The sequence below is a fragment of the Trichoderma evansii genome (genome assembly GCF_050947405.1).
Source record: "Trichoderma evansii strain SZMC 28006 chromosome Unknown GGI43scaffold_10, whole genome shotgun sequence".
Lineage (NCBI taxonomy): Eukaryota > Fungi > Ascomycota > Sordariomycetes > Hypocreales > Hypocreaceae > Trichoderma > Trichoderma evansii.
In genome coordinates this window covers 87107-108638 of record NW_028145196.1, presented here as the reverse complement: position 1 = coordinate 108638, position 21532 = coordinate 87107, and the positions used below count along the sequence as shown (strand labels likewise).

At 51.9% G+C, this 21532-nt stretch overlaps 8 protein-coding genes across 8 annotated transcripts; 5 read left to right on the top strand and 3 right to left on the bottom strand.

Moving 5' to 3' along the window:
- Positions 1 to 83: 83 nt before the first annotated feature.
- On the bottom strand, positions 84 to 1830 carry GGI43DRAFT_42419 (t-SNARE syntaxin TLG2). Its single transcript, XM_083208333.1, has 3 exons — positions 1435 to 1830; positions 801 to 1336; positions 84 to 747 (listed from the first exon to the last, which is right to left on the bottom strand). The coding sequence occupies exons 1-3, from the start codon at positions 1455 to 1457 to the stop codon at positions 278 to 280; spliced, it is 1029 nt and encodes a 342-aa protein (XP_083060382.1). The 5' UTR covers positions 1458 to 1830; the 3' UTR covers positions 84 to 277.
- A 408-nt stretch (positions 1831 to 2238) lies between these two features.
- On the top strand, positions 2239 to 3242 carry GGI43DRAFT_383765 (calmodulin; the record flags this gene model as incomplete). The annotated part of the gene is made up of 7 exons (XM_083203434.1): positions 2239 to 2299; positions 2381 to 2418; positions 2486 to 2501; positions 2674 to 2799; positions 2862 to 2932; positions 2989 to 3130; positions 3208 to 3242. The coding sequence occupies 7 exons, from the start codon at positions 2239 to 2241 to the stop codon at positions 3240 to 3242; spliced, it is 489 nt and encodes a 162-aa protein (XP_083060381.1).
- Positions 3243 to 4100: 858 nt separating this feature from the next.
- On the top strand, positions 4101 to 7400 carry GGI43DRAFT_42616 (AP-1 complex subunit gamma domain-containing protein). Its single transcript, XM_083208604.1, has 5 exons — positions 4101 to 4363; positions 4444 to 4567; positions 4639 to 4827; positions 4902 to 6990; positions 7109 to 7400. The coding sequence occupies exons 1-5, from the start codon at positions 4354 to 4356 to the stop codon at positions 7193 to 7195; spliced, it is 2499 nt and encodes an 832-aa protein (XP_083060380.1). The 5' UTR covers positions 4101 to 4353; the 3' UTR covers positions 7196 to 7400.
- A 313-nt stretch (positions 7401 to 7713) lies between these two features.
- On the top strand, positions 7714 to 8822 carry GGI43DRAFT_383763 (FAD-dependent oxidoreductase; the record flags this gene model as incomplete). The annotated part of the gene is made up of 3 exons (XM_083203433.1): positions 7714 to 7779; positions 7893 to 7982; positions 8082 to 8822. The coding sequence occupies 3 exons, from the start codon at positions 7714 to 7716 to the stop codon at positions 8820 to 8822; spliced, it is 897 nt and encodes a 298-aa protein (XP_083060379.1).
- A 126-nt stretch (positions 8823 to 8948) lies between these two features.
- Positions 8949 to 10654, bottom strand: GGI43DRAFT_42373 (NCBP3 domain-containing protein). The gene has a single exon (XM_083208281.1). It carries the CDS (start codon positions 10278 to 10280, stop codon positions 9075 to 9077), a length of 1206 nt encoding a protein of 401 aa, XP_083060378.1. The 5' UTR covers positions 10281 to 10654; the 3' UTR covers positions 8949 to 9074.
- A 433-nt stretch (positions 10655 to 11087) lies between these two features.
- GGI43DRAFT_427415 (signal recognition particle subunit SRP72) lies at positions 11088 to 13766 on the top strand (the record flags this gene model as incomplete). Its single annotated transcript, XM_083208800.1, has 2 exons — positions 11088 to 11827; positions 11903 to 13766. 2 exons carry the CDS (start codon positions 11088 to 11090, stop codon positions 13098 to 13100), a joined length of 1938 nt encoding a protein of 645 aa, XP_083060377.1. The 3' UTR covers positions 13101 to 13766.
- GGI43DRAFT_42321 (Arf family guanine nucleotide exchange factor SYT1) lies at positions 13767 to 18460 on the bottom strand. The gene is made up of 2 exons (XM_083208210.1): positions 17951 to 18460; positions 13767 to 17872 (listed from the first exon to the last, which is right to left on the bottom strand). The coding sequence occupies exons 1-2, from the start codon at positions 18321 to 18323 to the stop codon at positions 13929 to 13931; spliced, it is 4317 nt and encodes a 1438-aa protein (XP_083060376.1). The 5' UTR covers positions 18324 to 18460; the 3' UTR covers positions 13767 to 13928.
- Positions 18461 to 19879: 1419 nt separating this feature from the next.
- On the top strand, positions 19880 to 21526 carry GGI43DRAFT_383759 (M14 family metallopeptidase; the record flags this gene model as incomplete). The annotated part of the gene is made up of 1 exon (XM_083203432.1): positions 19880 to 21526. The coding sequence occupies one exon, from the start codon at positions 19880 to 19882 to the stop codon at positions 21524 to 21526; it is 1647 nt and encodes a 548-aa protein (XP_083060375.1).
- Positions 21527 to 21532: the final 6 nt, after the last annotated feature.

Genomic DNA, 21532 nt, shown 5'->3' with positions numbered 1-21532 from the left:
ATGTAAATAAATTCTAATCAAAACCCCGTAAAACTCCAAGTGTATCATTGATTTTTTCCTTGGGGAGCATTATCAGCTCCATTATTGATACACATGATCACACGTCGTAAAGCAATATGACCATCAACCGCTTGTCAGAACGCCATGCTGAGCCACAGTTATCACGAAAAGGAGAGAGGACTTCCTCTCGTCTTGACTGCGTCGTCTCTTCGTACAACGCCAAATACCCTTCCCACTCTCATCTACTTTTATTTTCAGCCCAGCTCAATCCAAATATTTAGTCCCTATTCTTCTTAGGCTTGACCAAGAGTAGAATGAACAGGCCCGCAACCAATAACAGCAGCAAGAGTATAATCTTCCTCTTAATGCTCCTCTTCTGATAGCCAGACGCTATTATAAGCTCTTTATCGGCAGCTTTGACTTCTGTATTCATGCGTTCAACATTGTAATCGATTCGGTCCAACATGGTGCCCTGGTCAATGATCATGGTCTGGAGATCTCGGAAAAGATCGGATAACTCGATGATGCCTTGTGCGATTTCTTCGATTTCTCGCTCTCGCTGGGCGATGGCGGCGTCGTTTGAATGCAGAGTCTTTTGCTGCATGGCTACCTGTAGCGTTGATTGGGAGAATGACCGGTCGGCATCTGATTCTTGGAGTGACGGATCCATGTACGATGAGCCAGGCATGGGTGACGTTGGACGGTCGATGGGGCTGACGGCGCCGAGACCACCCATTCCGCGGAGTTCTAACACTTGGGGTCAGCATTGTTTCTTTGTCAAGACGCCATGAAGGATATACTTTTGAGATATGCGCTCTGCTTCTTTCTAAAGTTTGCACTCGCTTCTTGGACCCGTGTCGCAAGGGATATCTGAATGTTCTTCGCCATTGTCTCCTCGGCTCTGCTGATACTGTCGGACTGTTTCGACTCGCGAACCATGCTCTCGAGCTTCTGGATCCGCTGGTGGCACTGGTGAAAGCCCTTTGTGATCTCTTGGGTGAGCCTCTCGATCTGCACCTCCTCGGCCCGCTTGGTCTCGTCATCGTCGAAGCCCGGGAGCACATGCGTCTGGTGTAGCTTGTCGAGACGCTGGCTCTTTGTGGCAATCTCGGCGAGGAGCTCTGTGATCTCGTCCGAGATGTCCGACCACCGCGGCGGCAGAAGGTCCATCTCGATTACAGCGTCGCCATCATCTTCGAATGCGCCGCTCGAGAGCAGCCCGCGCCGGTCTTCGTGCGCAAAGCTGCTGCTCGAGTAGGCGTCTGAGAAGCCTCCCTGGGCATATTTGGATCGTTGGTTGGGATGATGAGCGTACGACTGCCGATAGGAGATGTAGCTACGGGTTCTCCAGGTCAGATATGACGGATGGACTCAATTAGGCGAATAGGTGTTCGCATCCGAGCTGCAAGGGCTAGGGATAGCGACATAACGTACAGGTTTGTGCGGTCGCGCCACATGGCGGACGCTAGAGGGGGGCGTCTGGTGGCCTGTCAGGAGAGTAGCAAGTCGACAATGAATGGAGCGGCTCGTATATGGGAGCAATATTCCGGGATATCATGTAATGACGGGCATTATCGAGCGCTGAGATGGTCGACCTGCACCAATGCTCGAAGCTGGCTGGATGCATTACGACACTGCTTCCGCGGTATATACACTTAGCGCTAGCCCGAAGCGGCCGATGGCTGTATGAGTTTGGGAGCTCAGGCCCATGCAGCTGAGGCACTTGGGCGGTGTTTACACGTGTCATGAGTATATCTGGCCATCACGAGTATATCTCCCTGCCATCTGCCCTCTGTAGGTACTTGTAGTTATGTAGTATATACTCGCACTCACAGGAGCCTCTTATCATGGGAGATAGAGGTCCTGTTCAGCTCGTCCCGTTCGAGCCATATGACCTGTACAGTGCGAGCCGACGTCCCAGGCCAGGCCCCAGATAGGCCTTCAGGGGGTCTCCTAGGCTAGCCAAGTGTCGCCAAATGGCCTGCGACCCAGTTCTAACATGGGGCCTGCCTCAGGATTAATACTGTCTGCCGATTCTGCCTTACGGGTCCCCTGACAGCACGTTTTAGCTGGCCTGGCCTTCGTCTCTCTCCCCACGTCAACGACGACCACAGGCAAAAAGCTTCCGCCTTCGCTAAGACGCCACTAACGCTTGCTGTCGTATTAAATCGACCCTTTGGGCCTCTCTCACTTTTAAACTCTACACTCTTTGTTCGCTATCCATAACCCCTATTCACAATGGTGCGTAGCGCGCAGCAGCCCTCTATCGAACTGTCTCTATGGTCGCTACCCCGCGACCGTTAAGGGCTGCCCCCCATTCTTCAGGAGCTTTTGTGTGGCTAACCAGCGACCCCTCGACAGGCTGATTCTCTTACCGAAGAGCAGGTCTCTGAGTTCAAGGAGGCCTTCTCTCTCTTTGTAAGTCTCTAGACTCTCTTTTGCGACAACTCTGCTGGCGATTTGGGTACTAACCTGCTGGCTACAGGACAAGGACGGCGATGGTACGTAGTGGCTAGTGACGCGATACTCCTCTTTCCCCTCCTCCTCACCGTCCCCCTATTTTGTGCGAGCTATTACCAGAGCGCCTGAACCTGCGATACCGATCGAAATTTCCCGGCTGGCAATTTTTATGACGAATAAGCGGACAAGAAACTAACAGACTTGACTTGGCAGGCCAGATCACCACCAAGGAGCTGGGCACTGTCATGCGCTCTTTGGGCCAGAACCCCTCCGAGTCTGAGCTGCAGGACATGATCAACGAGGTTGATGCCGACAACAATGGATCCATCGATTTCCCTGGTATGTCAATAGCAGAAACACATAGACGGCTGCCGAATACGGGCTAATCTAGAGCGGTGAAGAGTTCCTTACCATGATGGCACGAAAAATGAAGGACACTGATTCCGAGGAGGAGATCCGAGAGGCTTTCAAGGTTTGTTATTCGCACTTGGGTATGCTTTGAATTCCGAAATTAACACTAGCGACTAGGTCTTTGACCGTGACAACAACGGTTTCATCTCCGCTGCTGAGCTGCGCCATGTCATGACATCTATTGGCGAGAAGCTCACCGACGACGAGGTCGACGAGATGATTCGTGAGGCTGATCAGGACGGTGATGGCCGAATTGATTGTGAGTTTTTGATCAACAGAGACGATTCTACTTTTTATTTTCATGTTTAAAGGGCTTTGGCTAACCAAGATTTGCAGACAACGAGTTTGTTCAGCTTATGATGCAAAAATAAGGGACTGTGTTTGGAGTTATTTGCGACTAAGCCAACTGTTGAGCTTATTAGAGGCCATGGATGTGGTTAATTCTTACGGCGAGACCCAGTTGTTAGCACGCACACAACCTGTTTTCTCTTTAGGAAAATCAACGAGTTGATTTTATTCCCTTTACTGTCAAATCTACAAGCGATTCTCGAAATTGCTGGCATGTCGAAAGAGTCGTGATGTTAAATTCTGGTAGCAGTCTAGGTAGATACCCTGGGCCATTTCTATGGATACTATCAAGTTATAAACCGGCGGCTCGCCGCGTATGCGCAACTATCTATTGAACAGAGGGGACAAGCCGTGGGTCGAAACGTAGCACAGTAGAATTCACTGTTGATGCTGTGTTGGTCACAAGACCGACGATGGCGGACGAGGAGCAAACAAGCGTGATTCTAGGCTTCTGTGATACAAGCTCCTTGTTTGGAAGATAGTCAGGTATCACGAGTGTAACCATGCTCCTTGGCAGGCAGCAATTTGTAGGCATGTACATTAAAGCAACTAATGCTGATAGGCAACCATTTAATAAAATTAACTTAGAAAAATAAGGAGTAAAAAGAAAAGAAAAAAAAGTGCGCATACAGGCGGTCAAATCATATATTATTTTCAAATTAATGCGGTATAAGTCAGCTGAGGTAGTACTTTTGGAGGCTCATTGTTGGAGGCGGACAAGCAGTGCTGGCGGTACAAAGGTACCCAAGCCTCGCCGGGCCATGGCTTTTTCCGCCCGTATCCTTTGTGTCTTGCCTGACCCATGATGCAGCGTGGCCTGCCCCACGTAGAATTAGACCCAGGTACATTGCCAGTACGGAGTAGTATTAGGGAGCAATAGTGCTGTAGCCAGCGACGCTGGTGGCATTGCGATTCATACACGTTCCACGATCCAAAGCTGTCCAGCTCAACGTCGAGGCTTGAAGCTGTTCTCGCCATTCTGCCACAGGTCAGCACTAGCAGGTTCATAAGTGGGAGCCTGGGAATTGCTGGTGCTATACCACTTGCTTTCATCGCCTACCGCCTCTGCTGTTCCTTGGATATTAACCTACGAGGTGACCCAGTCGCCGGGTCGAGCTCCTACTTTACATCAAGATGAGTTCCTGTAGGGCCGCTCTGTCTATTATGTTATTAGTCTTGTGAGATCTTGATGGCTGACGGCTGCCCCTTTGCTGCAATCTCTAGTAAAACAATTCATCCGCAACGTGCGTGCGGCGAAGACGATTGCGGACGAGCGAGCGGTCATCCAGAAAGAGAGCGCAGCGATCAGAGCCAGCTTCCGCGAAGAAGGCCACGACCACAGTATACGGTGGGTTTTCAATGTCGAACCTCTGCGCATCCAAATAATGAACAAGAATGCTCATTCGTAAATGGAAACAGCCGTAACAATGTCGCGAAACTACTCTACCTCTTCACCTTGGGCGAGCGAACCCACTTCGGTCAAGTCGAATGCTTGAAGCTCCTTGCGTCTCCGCGATTTGCAGATAAGCGTCTTGGCCATCTTGCTACAAGCTTGCTGCTCGATGAGAAACAAGAGGTCCTGACACTGGTGACCAACTCTTTGAAGAAGTAACTTGCCCGCCCCCTCCCCCCCTTTATTGCTGTGAGATTCAGCAGCAAACGGATTCTGACTATGACTTTAGCGACTTGGGCCACTCTAACCAATATGTTGTCGGACTCGCCCTCTGCACTCTCGGAAACATTGCGTCTGACGAAATGTCGAGGGATCTGTTCCCAGAGATTGAGAATTTAATCTCCACCGCGAACCCATACATCAGGAGAAAGGCTGCACTCTGTGCTATGCGAATATGTCGCAAGGTGCCTGATCTGCAGGAACATTTCATCGAAAAGGCCACAGCTTTACTCTCTGATCGAAACCACGGCGTCCTTCTTTGCGGACTGACCCTAATTACGAGTCTATGCGAGGCGGATGAGGAAGAAGGTGGTGAAGAGGGCATCGTTGAGAAATTCAGGGTCCTTGTACCTGGACTAGTCAAGACACTGAAGGGCCTTTCGACGTCTGGCTATGCTCCGGAACACGATGTTACAGGCATCACCGACCCCTTCTTGCAAGTCAAGGTTCTACGACTACTGAGAGTGCTGGCTGTTGGCGATGCGCAGACGAGCGAGCAGATCAATGATATCTTGGCACAAGTAGCGACGAACACCGACTCATCTAAGAACGTTGGCAACTCGATTCTCTACGAGGCTGTGCTTACCATTCTGGATATTGAGGCTGATTCGGGCCTAAGAGTTCTCGGTGTGAATATTCTGGGCAAATTTCTTACCAACCGGGACAACAACGTTCGCTACGTGGCGCTAAACACCCTCATCAAGGTGGTTGCCATCGAGCCCAATGCGGTACAAAGGCACCGAAACACGATTCTGGAATGTCTCCGTGATCCTGATATCAGCATCAGGAGAAGAGCCCTCGATCTGAGCTTCACCCTCATCAACGAATCCAACGTTCGGGTACTGATTAGAGAATTGCTGGCTTTCCTGGAGGTTGCCGACAACGAGTTCAAGCCAACCATGACCAGCCAGATTGGAATTGCTGCCGATAAATATGCCCCGAATAAGCGATGGCACTTTGACACCATGCTGCGCGTCTTGTCATTGGCAGGCAACTACGTCAAAGAACAGATCCTCTCGTCATTTATCCGACTCATCGCCACCACCCAGGAGCTTCAGACGTATGCGGTACAGAAGCTGTACACCAACCTCAAGAAAGATATCACTCAAGAAAGCTTGACCCAGGCTGGTGCTTGGTGCATCGGCGAGTATGGTGATGCTCTGCTCAGAGGCGGGCAGTATGAGGAAGCAGAGCTTGTTCAGGAGGTTAAGGAGGGCGATGTCGTCGACTTATTCTCCCTCATCTTAAACAGCAGCTACGCCAACCAGGTGACCACGGAATACATTGTCACAGCGCTGATGAAGCTCAGCACACGATTCACTGAAGCCGCCCCGGTGGAAAAAATTAGACGCATCCTGCAAACACACCAGACTAGCTTGGATGTTGAGGTGCAGCAGCGAGCTGTTGAGTACGGCAACCTGTTTGCGTTTGATCAGGTTCGCCGAGGTGTGCTCGAGAAGATGCCTCCGCCCCAGATCAAGGAGGAATCCAGAGTGTTGGGTCGGGCTCCTTCAAAGAAGGCCAAGAGCGCCAACAGGAAATCCAAGATTATCAAGCCTACCGAGCAGGACTTGCTGGACATCATGGATACACCAGCAGCTATGGCTGCACCTCCGAATGGATCCCAGGCGACAAACTCTGATCTTCTGGCTGATATTCTCGGAGGTGTATCGATGGGTTCTACACCTGCTTCTCCTGCTCCAGAGCAGTCCAACATTTCCTCGATTATGGATCTCTTTGGCTCAGGATCTGCGGGCCAAGGCTCTCCTTCACCAGCACCTGTCTCAGCCGGTCTCGATATCATGTCTCCTGTGGCATCCCCGCCACCACAGCAGCCATCTCCTGCAACCCAAGGCCAATGGCTTCCCTGCTACGATGCTAATGATCTAAACGTGACATTCCAAGTTCAACGCAACGCGGAAGGACTCATCCAGGCGACGGCTCGGTTCCAGAACATCGGCTCGGTGTCTCTATCCAACGTTGGATTACAGGCTGCCGTTCCAAAGTCTCAGAAGTTGCAGCTGCTGCCCATCTCCTCACCGGAGCTTGGACCTGGAGCGGATACTACTCAGATGATGAGAGTAGCTGGTTGCAAGGGGGTAAGTAATTATATATGTTATTCTTCTTGGTTTTCCTATTTTTTTCCCTCTTTCCACTCCCCTCTCCCTCTCTTGAGTTATCCTTTTTGGTATCGTGTACTGACTGATTTTGTAATAGCCGCTACGACTGCGACTGCGTATCGCACTCACTCACCCTGCGGCGGGACAGGTAGTGGATCAGGTGAACTGGGCAGAGTCATCATGAACGGGAACTTATTTATAGCGAGCAGTTTACGTTTCTGGGCTTTTATAGTGGTTTAATATGGAACATAAATATGGAGGTACTCGTGGAGCGGTTGTAGATATCAAAATTTCACGGGGAGTACAATAAGTGAATGGCGATCTGAAGATGTATGACAGGCCGACGGGTCGAAATAGGCATAATTACGTAGAAGCATCAATGAGATTTGGTCCACTCTGTAATTTTAAGGATGGTGTGATATTAGATATTACCTGTTGTCGGTTGTGAATATAAGCTTCCGCTAGCGAGTGTGCATATAAATGTTAGCCGTCCTACCTCTTTCGGGATATAGTGCTGCTCTCTCTCAATGCACCATTACGCAACTTATAAGACATCGGTGCTTTGAAACAAAATAGCTGATGCTCTGCAGAATCTTTGTCAATCGGCCTTTTACACGATTGGTAGTACCTCTAATTCGCTCTACTGGAGCGGCGCTTGGCTCTTCACCTCACGGGCGGGCATTCAAGAGCTTAGGCGCAGCTATGGCGTCGACGGGAAAGCAGCGAGAGGGGCATCTGGAGAGGACGGCGGATGAGCCGAGAGACAAAGTATGATGGCTTCCCTTGCTATTCTTGTATTTTCTTTCGTCTTTTTTCCCTCTTCTCATATTTCCATTGAAATATCTTAAGGGGCAGTGTGCTAATTGCTTGGTGGTTTTTAGGACCTTCATGAGGTGCGGCTGGGTCGGGTCGAGCAAGTCAATGAGAGGGTGAGGCTGTTTCGACTGGATCTTGTATCTGGTCCTATAAAGGTAAGTCAAGCCAATTCATAATTATATATCATCCATTTAATTCACGATGATGATTTACATGCTCTAAAATAATAAATCGCAATACTAACAAACATATAGTTCTTGCCCGGCCAATGGCTCGACACATACATCCCCAACGTGCCCAAAGCAGGCGGCTTCACCATCACATCCGCCCCCTCAGCCGCCCTCACGGGCCCATCGCCATATTTAGAGCTCGCAGTGCAGGAATCGCCCGAGAACGAACCCGCGGCGTGGCTGTGGCAGCCTGTGGGCGAGATTCTGGGCGCGACGCTGCGTGTTCGCGTGGGTGGTAGGTTTGTCTTTCCTCCCCAGAGCAGCAGCGAGAGCGGCGGTGCCTCTACCTCTGCTTCTTCTACTTTGAAGAAAGTCGTCTTCGTTGCTGGTGGAGTGGGCGTGAATCCTCTGATGAGCATGCTGAGCTACATCGCCGAGGGCCATGAGCAAGATGGTGCTCTGGATGTGAGCTTCATGTACGCAAGCAAGTTTCCTGTGAGCGGCAATCTCTCGGATATCGTCTTCCTGGATAGGATCACGCGGGCTTTTGGGGAGGGCAAAGTGAAAGGCGAGGTGAAGCTGTTTATAACGGCTGCTGGGAGCGCGCTTTCACAGGAGGAAGAGACGAGGTATATCAATGGAGCTCCGGTAGAGATCCAGTCACGTCGCCTCACGATTGCAGATATTAAGAAGGCAATTGGATTTGAGGACCATGAAGGCACTGTTGTGTATGTGTGTGGACCACCGCCAATGACTGATGAGCTTGTTGAGAGGCTTGCGGCGGTGATGGATCCGCAACATATTTTGACAGAGAAATGGTGGTAAAGATTAGCGAATTGGAGGAGCGAGAGCGGGTGGTCATGTCAAACGCTTCGTATATAGAGCTGAATTTATGATAGTTATATGTATGTATATATACCCGTATGCGCACGCGCGACCCCAACGCCCATGGTATCATCAATACGGCCGTCCCAGTAGTCCAATTTCGCTGGCAATTGTCCCCTTTCCATCATGTAAATACTACTTCCGCAAGAGTTCATTTTCTCCCAATCTTTAATCATCTTTTCCCACATCAACTCATGAGAACAAATCTTCAGCCTTTTGTCTCCTTTTCGGTTGGTTCGCATTGAATAATTCCTTGCCTTTATTACCCGACCCAAGTTTTCCAGGGAATAGATCCTGCGCGTTGGCTGCTCCCTTTATAGAGAATCCACCGTCCCTGTCCCGGGCTCGCTGGTTAGCGGCACCTCGAATGTTTAAGCCATCACCTGTTGAATCGGCAACAATCTTGGGCATATCCTCCTCTTTCAAATGAGCCGAGCCAATGGACTTTTCCAGCTCGTCCAGCTGTCCACCACCACCTCTATTAGACGGCTTGGTGGGGAAAAGTTCTTTCGATCTGGTTTCGTTTGCGAGGCGGCCTCTAATAGATCGAGCCTTTTCTCTATTGCCCGATGAGCTGGCAAAGCCATCCATAGCTGCGTCTCCGTCGTCGTCGCGGCGCGGAGATGCTGATCTGTCCCTTCTGGAGGTTGATCGTCCAACGCTGCGGCCAGAGAATAGCTCTTTGCCGCGGTTACTTTCTTGAGCCGATGATCTGTCATCTCTGGAAGCCTTCGGCGCATCGTCATACATGCTTGCCTCGAAAGTTTCAACCTCCTCGTCTGAATAACGTCTTCGTCGTCCTGATGATCCCCGGTTGTCGCGGCTGTCACGGTCGCGATATCGAGAACGGTTTTCTTGGTTCCGACGTCGCCTTTCTTCGGGATCGTGCTCGGGGTGCAAAAGGTAATATCGGCTGCGAAGCGCCGCGCCAGCCTGCTTTTTGTCGGCTTGTGTCGCAAAGCGAATTTGTAGAGCAGTTTCAGGCTTTCCTTCCAGAGCCTTGGCGGGGACAGTCTCTCCAACGCCCAACGCTGTCGCATCTGCAATATCAATAGCACTGAGAGCGACAATGGCATCGCGCGCAGAAGGCTCAGAGCTGAAGATGAGATTTGCTGAGGTGTCGTCGATCCATTCTACTCTGTCCACATGGCCGTAATGGGTCTTGACATATGATTTTATATCGTCGGTGTGTAGATTGTCTAAGCCTCTTATGTGAAGCTTTGTGGGAACAATGGTGTTTGACGCGTCGTCTTCGTTTACTTCTCCATCATCAGCCACTTCGCCCGGCTCTTCTGGCTCGTCCGGTACCAAAATATCGTCGCCCCGGGGGAGATCTTCATGAATTTCTTGGAAAGCCTCGCCAGCGGCGCCATCGTCCATATCAATGTCCAAATCCATGATTCGTGCTGGCTTGGCGATGGACCAGGCACAGGGGGAGAAAGTAGGTGGCGGATACAGAGGATACGATTGATTCGGTACTAGAAGTAGCGAGCAAAAAGGAAGTAAAAAAAGAGATCCAATCAGGATTCAAGCAGATGGTACTGATGGAGAAAAGCAAGATAAGCTTTGTGCTTATTTCTAATTCCAAGAAAATGCAAAGTGATGCGCAAATGGCGAGAGTTGGGGACCAGGGTCGAGGGGATAAGACGGAGAGATCGCTGAGTGGCAGAAAGGCTGCTTTGCGACGCGAGACCCGGGCTGGCGGGTGAGAAGCGCGGCTGCTTGGGCGGTGACGGCGCTTGTGCTCAGGCGATAGGCGCCGCGCATGCGCTGGAAAGTACCTGCAAGCGCAGTGGTACATCGCGCAGCTCCAGGAGGTACCGCAGCTCTTGGCGCGGCCAGAGAAAGGACACCTGCGCCTTAACACTAGCCACCTGTGGCGCTCTCGAGCCCCGCGACCCGAAAAACCCACCGTCGAGATTCCAGGCAATTGATCACGAAGCAGCTCCCGCTCAGCTCCAGCACGCCTCGCCTCATTGCGACACCAACTCGCCAAAGCAGCATCGAGGCTCTTGCGTACATCTGCGTAACACGACGGGTTCATTTGCCAGCTCTTCCGCATCGACCATCCTCTCAGCTTTCGACGCCGCATCAGCCCTTTAGCTGTGGCTCAGTCTGTACCACCTCCACAGACCACTGATCGCCAACCCCACCAACAATGTGTCGTCTCTCATAGACAGCTCTTCTTCCTATCACGATACTCCAATGTCTTCAGATCCTCGCAACGCCCTCAGCGCCCTCCTTCGGGCCGCTTATATCGACGACCACGAACAGATTCTCAATGCCGCCAATGCCGCAATCAAGGCCGACAAGAGCGACTATGTCGCCCAACACACCAAAGTGGTCGCCCTCCTAAAGCTCGATCGCTTCGACGATGTCCTCCGTATGATCAGCGGCGGTGGAATCAAGCTCCAGGCTATTTGCGTTCTCGAACAGGCCTATGCGCTCTACAAGACTGGCAAGCTGACTGAGGCTCATGATTTGCTCGAGACCCGTGGCTTGGAGAAACGAAGCCTTCAACATGTCGCCGCCCAGGTCGCCTACAGAGCCGAGAGATTCCATAATGCCGAGACCATTTATAGGCACCTTCTGGATAACGAACCCGAAGACGAGGAGAGCGATCTCAAAATCAACATCACCGCTGCTGTTGCTCAGACCCAATGGTCAGGCATCTCCTCCTCCAGCCCAACAGTAGCCGCCGAAACTCTTGATACCTTCGAGCTGTGCTACAACATGGCTTGCGGTGAGCTTGCTCGGGGAAACACAAGCGCTGCCCTCACTCTCTTACAGCGCGCTTCTATGCTCTGTGATAACTCAGACGAGCTCACCGACGAAGAGAAGAAGATTGAGCTAAGGTCTATCCGCGCCCAGCAGGCATATCTCTTTGCCAAAATTGCAAAGCCTAGCTCGGCCTTGGAAGTCTACGAAATGCTCGGTCCTCCAACGTAAGTGGAACTCTTAACTGACTTGTTATTTATTTCCATTCCAATTCATGCTCTCTAACATATTTGACGCTACAGCGGCAAGGATGGCCGTGACTTCGCCATCATTACCCAAAACAACCACTTTGCCCTGGAGGAAGCCGGCAATCCATTCGTGCGCCAGCGAAAAGCAGAGTCTTTGATGGCGTCAGCAGCCCAAAGCGACCTCTTCAGCTACCAGTCCAACATCCTCAAGCGCAATAACCTCGTCATCGATCTTGGTGCCTTCAAGACCCAGGGTGTCGCGGAGAGAACAGAAAAGATCCTGTCTCAGGCAAGGCTCCCTTCAGCAAACCCGCAAATCAACATTTCCTCCGTTATAAATGCAGCTGCGCATACCCAGGGATTGGACAGCAAGGAGGCCCTTCGTAAATTACAGGCCTTGGCGGCTAAGCGTCCCAACGATGTTGGCATCGTCTTGGCTATCGTTCAGCTACAGATAAGGGAACAGCAGAGCGGCGCTGCTCTGACGACTCTCACATCTTTCCTCAGCCGCCTGGAGACTTCCGAGGATGTAGACGAGATAGACACCCGCTACAGCCCTGGTATTGTTGCCCTAGCAGTCTCCTTGATGCGATCACAGCAGCGAGAATCATCGGCCAAGGCTGAGCTTGTCAAGGCCGCTCAGTGGTGGCAGAACCGTCCAGCTCACTCAGTTGGCACTCTCCTTCTCGAGGCCGGAATCGAGCTCATGCGATCATCCAACGCAGAAGACTTGAAGTTGGCGGGCGCATCGTTCGACAAGCTGTTCCGAGAGCAACAGGGCTCTGACATTGCTGGAGCTGGGCTGGTCGCCGCCTTTGCGGCGTCTGAAGCCACAAAGGTCAGGCAATACTCCGACAAGCTGCCACCCGTCCATGACCTGATTAGCGGTATCGACGTAGATGCGCTCTTCGACGCTGGCGTAGCCGTCGCTCGCAGCAACGCCACCTCCAAGAAGCGAGCAGCCTCAGACGACGCCAACGCCGAAAAGGCCACCAAGCGACGAAGGAGAAAGCTCCCCAAGGACTATGTCGAGGGCAAGACTCCCGACCCAGAGCGATGGCTGCCACTCCGCGACAGATCATCATACCGTCCTAAAGGCAAGAAGGGGAAGAAGAGGGCCGGAGAGGCCACGCAGGGAGGTATCGTCAAGGAGGAGGAAACACTGGGCCTCGTAGGTGGAGGAGGTGTCAAGGTGGAGAAGGCGCCGGCAGCTTCATCTAACAATAAGAAGAAGAAGAAGGGCAAGAAATAGATTCTCTCTCGTTTTTAGTCATCTTGATGCAGGGAATCTGATGTTTAGTATATATGGATGCATGTTGCGTATAAAGTGATCAAGGGGAGCTTAATTCTAAGAAATATGATGGATTATGGTCTATTCGGCAAGAGGAAAGGAAAAATAAAATTAAAAAATGTATACCATCTTCTCTCTATCCTATATGGGTCCCAAAATCAAAACATTATCATCACGACGAGTGGAACAGCAACGAGAAGGAAGGCATCAAAAAAGTTCTATATATCTTAATTCTTGTATGGTATAATATATATATATGTAAGGTATATGATGTATGTTTTCTCCACGTGGCCTCATACGGGGTATATAAGCCACACCGTTTTCAAAATAATTAAAAAAGAGATAGAGAGTGTGTAGGTAAAAAAGGAGAAACAGAGAGAGTGAGGTGGCTGATAAGCTCAACAAAAGAGAGAGAGTGTGTGAGAGAGCGTATGCCAAAAGTACGCAAACCATTTTGTTTTTCATGTCTTTTTTTTCCTTTTCTTCAGATCAAAGGTATAATAAAATGGTAATTGGAAAGAGAGTGTGAGAGAAGAGGAAGAAGAGAGTGGGAAACACACAAAGTAAAACATGTAAGAGAGACATCAGGGTTATTTCCATATGCAGCCCCCGTCATGGTCAAGTATAAAAAAAAAAAAAAATGAAAACCCTCCTTTTTGTTTCGCCGTCACTCACGAGCTCCACGCTCGGCAATAATAATTCGCTAAATAGACATACATATTCGCACCCTTCTAAAACAGGAAATTCTGACTTGTCATTCTTCTATCACTTCGCTTGTTTCCATTCAGTTCATGCATTGACTGCTTGGAGAGGTCGGTTTGGTAGAGATTCAGACCCCTCAGCTTCTTCGTTTTCTGATTCTTTTTCCTGCGCCAGATTTTCCGGTTTGCGCTCTAATGATTTTTCGTCTTGTTGTTCCAACTCCAATGTGGTATCTTCTTCATCATCGCTTACAGCCGATTCATCCACAGCCAGGCCCTTTGCGCCATTCTCATCTTCTTCTGTTTCCATGGGGGGGAGGGGAGATCTTCGTCCGTCGGAAAAGCTCACTGCCACCTCACTTTCCGCATCTGAGGGAACTGCCAGCCTTCCCGCCGCGGATACACTTCGATGTTGAGCGGACGAATATTTTCGGTGAAGTTCACGGAAACTTCTCGCCGTAGCCGTGCTAGCACTCGCGGCAGAGGCTCTCCGATCACGAAACTCACCTTCACCCTCGCCCTCACCCTCCTCCTCGGGGGCCTCAAGAACGGAGTAAAAGTCATCATCTACTTCTGATTGTTCATTCAGCACAGGGGCAGGTGGCTGATCACACGAAAGCCGATTGCTCTGTTGCTGCTGTTTTCGAGCCAGGATCTGCTCTTCATTGCTCAGAACCTGCAGTTCTGTGCCTAGGTTGATAACAGAGGCCTTCTTTCCATGAACAACAAAGCTTCCAGTGCCTCGAGCCAATGTACTGTCCCGGGCAGCATCCTCTGAAGAAGCGGCTGGGCCTCCCTCTCTGCCTTTCCTGCTCCGGTGATGGGAGAGGTGACCAGCACTCTCCCTAAGGGTGCGTTGAAGACTTCGTCGAATCTTGTTTCTCTCGAATTTATCCCCAGACTCGGCGGCTTCTCCAGTAGTCGATGTGATGGCTTTGTCCGATGGATCTCTTCCTACTCTTCCTTGCAGCAGGCCAGCTTGTTTCAAGAATTGTCGTTCGTCGGCATCCACTTCGTCATCGTGCGCGTGGTCAGACTTGACCTCAGCCGCCTCATCTTCATCATGAGGCTCGAGCTGCGTGCTTTGTATCTTGGCTATTGGTAGCTGCGCAGGGGAAGCAGTAATACTTGAAATTGAGCCGTGTCTGATGCTTCCAAGATCGACCTTGGGTGTTTCTTGCACTTCGGGTGGCGGGTATACTTCACTTGTCGGCCGTGTTGCTGGCCGTGTTGGCGGAGGAGATGCTGGTCTAGCCGGATCTTGCAACTCCAAAGTAAAGTCATCTTTGTCTGTGAAGAAGGATGGAAGATTTGCTGTAGCAGGCGACTGTGGTATCTTTTCGGAGGCCACTATTGATGCCTGGGATTGGGACTCGGGTCGTTTGGCTGCGGACGGCTGTGGTGCTGAAGACACGCGACGCTCTTCAATCGTAAGAGGGCCGTCAGCTGCGGGCTTCTTCTCCGTAACCACTTCTCCTTCTTCTTTGAGGTCCAGGATCAGGATATCGCGATGGCATATTTCTTTCCACATCTCCATTCGTGCCCACCGAAGTTGCGCAGACATACGGGCCGCAGCCAGGAGAAGCTGCTCTCGACTTCTCGGTTGGATAGGCGCAAGTATCTGCAGATGGCGAGCATTCCTGAGCTGATTCTCCAAAGCTTTCTTGGAGTCCTCTATCTTTTGATTTGCTTCAGCAATCTTTTCCTGCATAAACTCACGTCTTGCCAGTTGAATATCTTGAGCCATCTTGTAATCGATTCGGCTCTTGGCAATCGATACAGGACCAGTTGGAGTATCAACAAGTTGCGTGGCGTCAGAACTTTCAAGTCTTCTAAAGGCCCGGCGACTGTGGCCGTCATATGTGCCTGCACCAACACTGCGCATCTTCACGCCGGATGTTCCAAAGGCAGCGGCGTAGTTGAGTTTTGCCAGCCAATCATTAAGCTCATGTTCGTCATCGGCTAGAAGAACCTCGTCCAGCCCTCCTTGCCTCACGTAGATGAAAGCGTTCTTATGTTTTTTGTACGAAGTGTCAAGGAGAGCTACGGCGCCCTTGGTAGACATGAGGGCATCAGGTTTAAACTCCTCCAGCGGGGGCTTAAAAGTGATTGGTATCCCATCGTGTCCTGCTTTGATATGGCTATCATACTGATGCATGAGATTCTTGACCCAGCTGGTGTTGCGAAAGAAGTAGAGCTGAGCGCCAGTGAGAATAGCTCCCCATTCCTGCCATGGGGATCGCGTCTTTCTCTTTTTGGCTTCTTTGCGCCAAAGAAGACCGACTTTGGTAATTTTGATGTCGACGATACCGGGTGCATCATCTGCGTTCGCCAGAGGGTTATCGGACACAGACATGAATGCGTCAGGACGAGATCTCGCGGAGACGATTTGCAAGACACCAGTCCTGAAGAATGTCTTTTGCAAGTCCTTGAGATTGAGGGACTGCGCTGAACCCAAGTAGTTATACTGGTCCTCCATGGGTATGGTAGCCTTGAGATTCGGCCTCAGGACATCTAGATTTCCATCAATTATCAGAGTATAGGGGTCGAGGGGCTCTTTGGCCGCCCGTTTGGCAGGATCGGCCACCGGGGCCGGGATAGCGAGTTTTCTCTTCGACTTGATGCTGCCTGGGCCGTGGCGCTCGCTGTTGAGATCAAGGTCATCTTCAACGTGGATGAAGGGGGTATAGCAAATGTTGTCATAAAAACACTCCAGAATGTCGTCAAAGATGCCCTCCCCGCGAGTATTTTTCAGATAGTCTGTCTTTTGCATTTTGTGCTTGTTGTTCTTATTGAACACATCCGTGTGGAGAATGAGCAGAGAGAATGCGATAAAGTATGCCTGATCGGGAGTTGAGTAGATGCCAGGGTTGCATTCATGATAGCGATTCGCAAACGCTTGCAGAAATCGGTCAATCTGCTGCGTCTCTTTGGGAAGCTCAACCTCCATCAAGAGCTTGCGAATAGCCATGTCCATGGGGTCTCCAAAAAAGCTAAAAGTTCTCATGAAGCTTCTCAGAGCGGCGGTAGAGAAGGGGTCTGTTCCCTTTGACAGCGCGGCAGCCACGACGCCTCGACTAATCATGCCTTCTATACGGGCAATATACTTGGCAGGAGACTCATCTTCGAATCGCTCTGGAAGAACTACGGATTCCTCTCTTGGCAGCTGAAGGGAGTTGCTCTTGGAGGCAACGGATCCTGGCGTGGCGGGCGTGAAAGAGCCTTGTCGGCTAAGATCGGAGTTCTGGCGAAGACGAGTTAAACCCAATAAGTCGCCAAAGCTCTTGCGGCCGATGGAGGTGGATGTTCGCGTAGCGGTGGGGAGCACGAGATGCTCATCGTTGGAGTCTCTGCCTATAGAGCTTAATGTAGATGATCTCCCCCGTCGTGTAGGTGTCCGTGTGGGAGAGGAGTGGTCGGAACGAGGTCCGCCGTTTGCATTGAAAAAAGCAATGGCTGGGTTAAGCTGAGGGCCTTGTTCGATTTCGCCGGGATGAGTGCCTGCACTCTGGGCCGAACTTGGGCGTGGTGTGGCCTCCACGCCCAAAGATGTCGTCGAGGATCGATCAGTCGCAGCGCCGCTGCCCTCTTGTCGAAGGTGTGCAAAGGGGAATAGTGGTTCCGGTGGCTTTTTGTTTCGCCGTAGTTTGCTAAAGAAGGGCGTAGAGGGTAAAGGCTTCTTGGGGGTAGAACTAAGGCTGGCGTGAGATACTCGATCAGTGGAGCTAACATCTGATCGTGAAGATTCGGATGGTCGAGGCGCTATGTTGAGTCCCGTGCCGGTGGAATCAACCGTGGTCTGGGTCGACGGCCGCGGCGATTGAGGCTCGTCCGTAACGCTCAGCGAGGGCCGTCCTTGGTCGCCTGTAGACTTTCTAGGCATAGGGTCGTGGTGGCGGCGGCTGGCAGATAAGGTATCGTCACGAGGGATGTCCGTGGAGCGTCGCAGCATTGCGGCCAGTCCCAGGCGGGAGGCGGATTTCTTTAGGTTACCAATTTCCATGGTGGGAGCTGTGGTGATGATGGCAGGAGCTAGACACAAGGGGAAAAGGCACAAGTCAGTCGCCATGAGGTCTCGCTACGTCTGGACAGAGGGGAGGGGTTGGTTACGTCGAGGAACAGGAGGGGGCTTCTCAGCCGCCTGCTTGACTCGGAGAGATAGCTGGGAATCGGAGGCATTTCGAAATCGCAGGACGGAGAAGCGACGGTGCTTGTTGGACTGCGGCTGGACCGGCGGGGTGATGGGACGGTCCAAGGAAGTGTCAGATTCGCGGCTCTGGGGCCGAGATTTCGAGGACTCAGGTTCGGGTTCGGGTTCGGGTTCAAATTCAGGTTCAGGTTCAGGCTCTGTGGCTTCTTCTGGCAGCTTGACCTGGAGCGGCAGTTCAGGGACATCGTCGGCGGCTTGCGGCGCAAAGGGTACGTTATGGCGACGCATGTCAGTCTCACTGGCCATGATGCCGCGGCGGCGTAGAAATGGCATGGCGGCGGCCGATGCTCATGATCTACAAGGGCACGCCTGGCCGCTGGTGATTCCGGTGAGGCCGCTGAGCTTCCGACGACTCGATTCGATTCGCTTCACAGTAGGGTTAAGATATCGAGGACAAAAGGAGCGACGAGAGGCGAAGGGGAGAGGCGTGGCCCTGGCTAGCTGAATGCGCCCGGCGCGTCGAGAAAGGGCATTGAGCAAAGGCCGTTGGAGCGTCTGGAGATGATGCTGGATGGATCTGGTCTGAGATGCAAGGTGGACGCAAGAGATGAGAGCCCCAGGGGGTTCGTCAGTGCAATGCAAGTACCGGTACGAGAGCAAGTACACGCAGTATCGACGCCATAGCCTTAGCAGATATGATATTGCATGGATGGGACCAGCAGCAGTTCCCACGGTGGAGAGGCTTCTCTCGCAGGCCCAGGGGGTTGGGTTGGCATTTGCTGAAGGGGGGCCACAGCTAAGAGTGTACGCGCGTGTGCTTCGTAGGAAGTTGGCAGCACGCCGCTCCCAATTGGCCCCAGCAGCGAAAAGAGGCGACCATGAGGCTGATGCGCAGTGGATCCTCGCCCCCGTCCAGAACACTGGCAGAAAACAGAAGCAAGCAAGCAAATGCCACTATAATAAGCTACATGGACTACTGCTAGTCATCAGGCCAGTGCCTAGCGATTCCGAGGGGAAAGGTTTTTCTGCTGTGCTTGTTACTGTCCGGGTGCCACACCATGCCACCATTATGTGCTGACGGGTGTGGCGGATGACACGCTGCGCTACAGTATTATGCAGCGTGCTGAACCTTATTAGCTTCTACTAATACCGCCGTCTTCAGCGCACTCGCCGTGCAGAGCAGATCCCAGCAGTCATCCTGCCCACCTGGGAAGTCTGGATTACGAGGTCCTGGCGGCATGCCAAGGCGTTTCCAGCGCTTTTACGGCGGGCTCATTCATGCACCACCCCCGGAAACAACGGGCTGCCTGTGCAAAAAACCCACTCTGGTAATCGGTACCGGTACGAAGACCGCAGTAGAAGCTCTCACTGCTCTGAGGACTCCAGCGCACATTGGGCACAGCCCCGCCATCAGGTACAGGATACCTAGGACCTGGTACGTGTATTCGGTAGCAACTGGCTGCTGTCCCTAGGACCCGGTACATGTGCCCCATGTTCCCTCTACTCCGTAAATTCTCCGGGGCCTCCATGTCTGCAGCGGACACCCTTTGCTGCTCCGGCCTTAGAGCGCCGCCTAGCACTGGGAAGCACTGGAGCATCGTAGCCGCTATTGCTTGCCAGGTTCTCTAAATTATTGCCTAGAGCATAGCCTCGCCGAATCGCAGCTCTGGCTGACTACCCAGTTCCAAGAGCCAATCCTCTAGCATCAATTATTTGCTGCGCTACCACCTAAGACCAAAAAAATCGCCTCCCAACAGTTCCATCGCCAGCGCTATGCATATTGAATAATCAATCCTATTTTTTACCTGTCGCGTGTCTCATAGCAATTTGCTCGATATCAGTCTCATTTCACTGACCCCGCCGAGCCGAGTCGCTCGCTCTAAACCGAGATGAAGGCGAGTGTCGCTACCTTGGTGGCCTCGCTGGCGCTGCTCGGCCCAGCCCACGGCGCGGGCATCTCAACATCATCGCGATCCTCGACCAGCAGCCACAATGCCAACACATCCGTCTTCCCTTTCCTGACGAAGCTCCGCGATAGTGCCATTGAGCTCATCTTTGGCCGCCATCCTTCCAAGGCTGTCCCTTCTACTCCCAGCTATTCACAGGTCCGATACGCCAATGAGCTGGTCTTGCGATTCAATGTCTCGACTGCTGTCGAGGAGGCCGCTCTCGCGGAGGCGACTTCTCGTCTCTTCCTAGATGTATGGGCCTTTACCGATCAGTTTGTCGACATTCGACTCCATGCCGATGAAGTCGGCCCGCTGCTCGGTCTCCTGCCTCGGTCTCTCCAGCTATCTCAATCGACGCTGATCCCCGATCTGGCCGCCGCAGTCTATCAGTCTATGCCTTCATCAAAAGACACCCCCATGGCTTCGGACAGAATGATGTGGTCACTAGCAGAGCCTCTGAGACCTGCCGATAACCTCTTCTTCCAGGACTACCAGCCGCTACCCGTCATCATCCGCTGGATGCGCCTCCTGGAAGCCATGTTCCCGTCGTATGTCAAGTACATTACGATTGGAAAGTCATTCGAAGGCCGAGAGATACCCGCCCTCCGCGTGGGAGTGCCGCAGCTCGCCGACCCGAGCAAGCCACGAAAGATGATTGTCGTCACAGGTGGACTCCACGCCCGCGAGTGGATTTCAACCAGCACTGTCAACTATGTGGCATGGTCGTTTATCACCTCGTTTGGCAAAGAACCAATGATTACCAAGTTCCTTAACCACTTTGATATTGTCTTTATTCCAGCAGTCAACCCTGATGGTGTTGAATACAGCTGGCAGGTCGACCGTCTGTGGCGCAAAAGCCGACAGCAAACAAACCTACGATTCTGTCGAGGCATGGACTTGGACCACACTTTTAGCTTTGGCTGGGATAGTGCCGAGGCTCAAAGCGACCCATGCTCTGAGAGCTACGGCGGAGACAAGCCCTTCCAGGCTGTGGAAGCCGCTGAGCTCGCAAACTGGGCTTTGAACCAGACTGAGAACAATGTCAAGTTTGTGGGTTTGCTGGATCTCCATTCATATTCGCAACAGGTCCTGTTCCCATATTCGTATACTTGCGCCACCGAGCCACCCAATCTGGAAAACTTGGAGGAGCTTGCCATGGGAATTGCCAAGGCAATTCGCCTGTCCAATGGAGAATCATACTCGGTCACCTCTGCCTGTGAGGGCGCCGTGGCTTCCAAAGACGCCAAAGGCCGTGATCCCGTCTGGTCTCGTATCGAGTCGGGCGGCGGATCTGCCATTGACTGGTTTTACCACGAGCTAGGTGCGCACTTTAGCTATCAAATCAAGCTTCGAGATACGGGGAGCTATGGTTTCCTCCTTCCCAAGGAATACATTGTTCCCACGGGAGAAGAAGTATTTGATGCGATGAAGTACTTTGGAGACTATCTTTTGGGGAACAATGGCATTGAGAAGACGATAGGCAAGTACACGGAAGAGGAGGAGGAGCTGGGTGTCGCAGATGTGGAATTCGACGACGGCCAACAGGAAACAATTCAAGAGCTGCGGCGGCGCAGATTACGAAGGTGAAATTTG

What these genes read in the sequence shown, in the direction of transcription:
- GGI43DRAFT_42419 (XM_083208333.1), bottom strand. Translation starts at nt 1,457, where the DNA reads ATGTGGCGCGACCGCACAAACCT. An exon ending in TGGCGCGACCGCACAAACCT is followed by an intron (nt 1,337 to 1,434) that starts GTACGTTATGTC and finishes GAGAACCCGTAG; the next exon opens with CTACATCTCCTATCGGCAGT. An exon ending in GCAGAGCGCATATCTCAAAA is followed by an intron (nt 748 to 800) that starts GTATATCCTTCA and finishes CCCAAGTGTTAG; the next exon opens with AACTCCGCGGAATGGGTGGT.
- GGI43DRAFT_42616 (XM_083208604.1), top strand. An exon ending in GGCCACGACCACAGTATACG is followed by an intron (nt 4,568 to 4,638) that starts GTGGGTTTTCAA and finishes AAATGGAAACAG; the next exon opens with CCGTAACAATGTCGCGAAAC. An exon ending in GTGACCAACTCTTTGAAGAA is followed by an intron (nt 4,828 to 4,901) that starts GTAACTTGCCCG and finishes CTATGACTTTAG; the next exon opens with CGACTTGGGCCACTCTAACC.
- GGI43DRAFT_42373 (XM_083208281.1), bottom strand. Translation starts at nt 10,280, where the DNA reads ATGGATTTGGACATTGATATGGACGATGGCGCCGCTGGCGAGGCTTTC.
- GGI43DRAFT_42321 (XM_083208210.1), bottom strand. Translation starts at nt 18,323, where the DNA reads ATGCCATTTCTACGCCGCCGCGGCATCATGGCCAGTGAGACTGACATG. An exon ending in GCCCCCTCCTGTTCCTCGAC is followed by an intron (nt 17,873 to 17,950) that starts GTAACCAACCCC and finishes CCTTGTGTCTAG; the next exon opens with CTCCTGCCATCATCACCACA.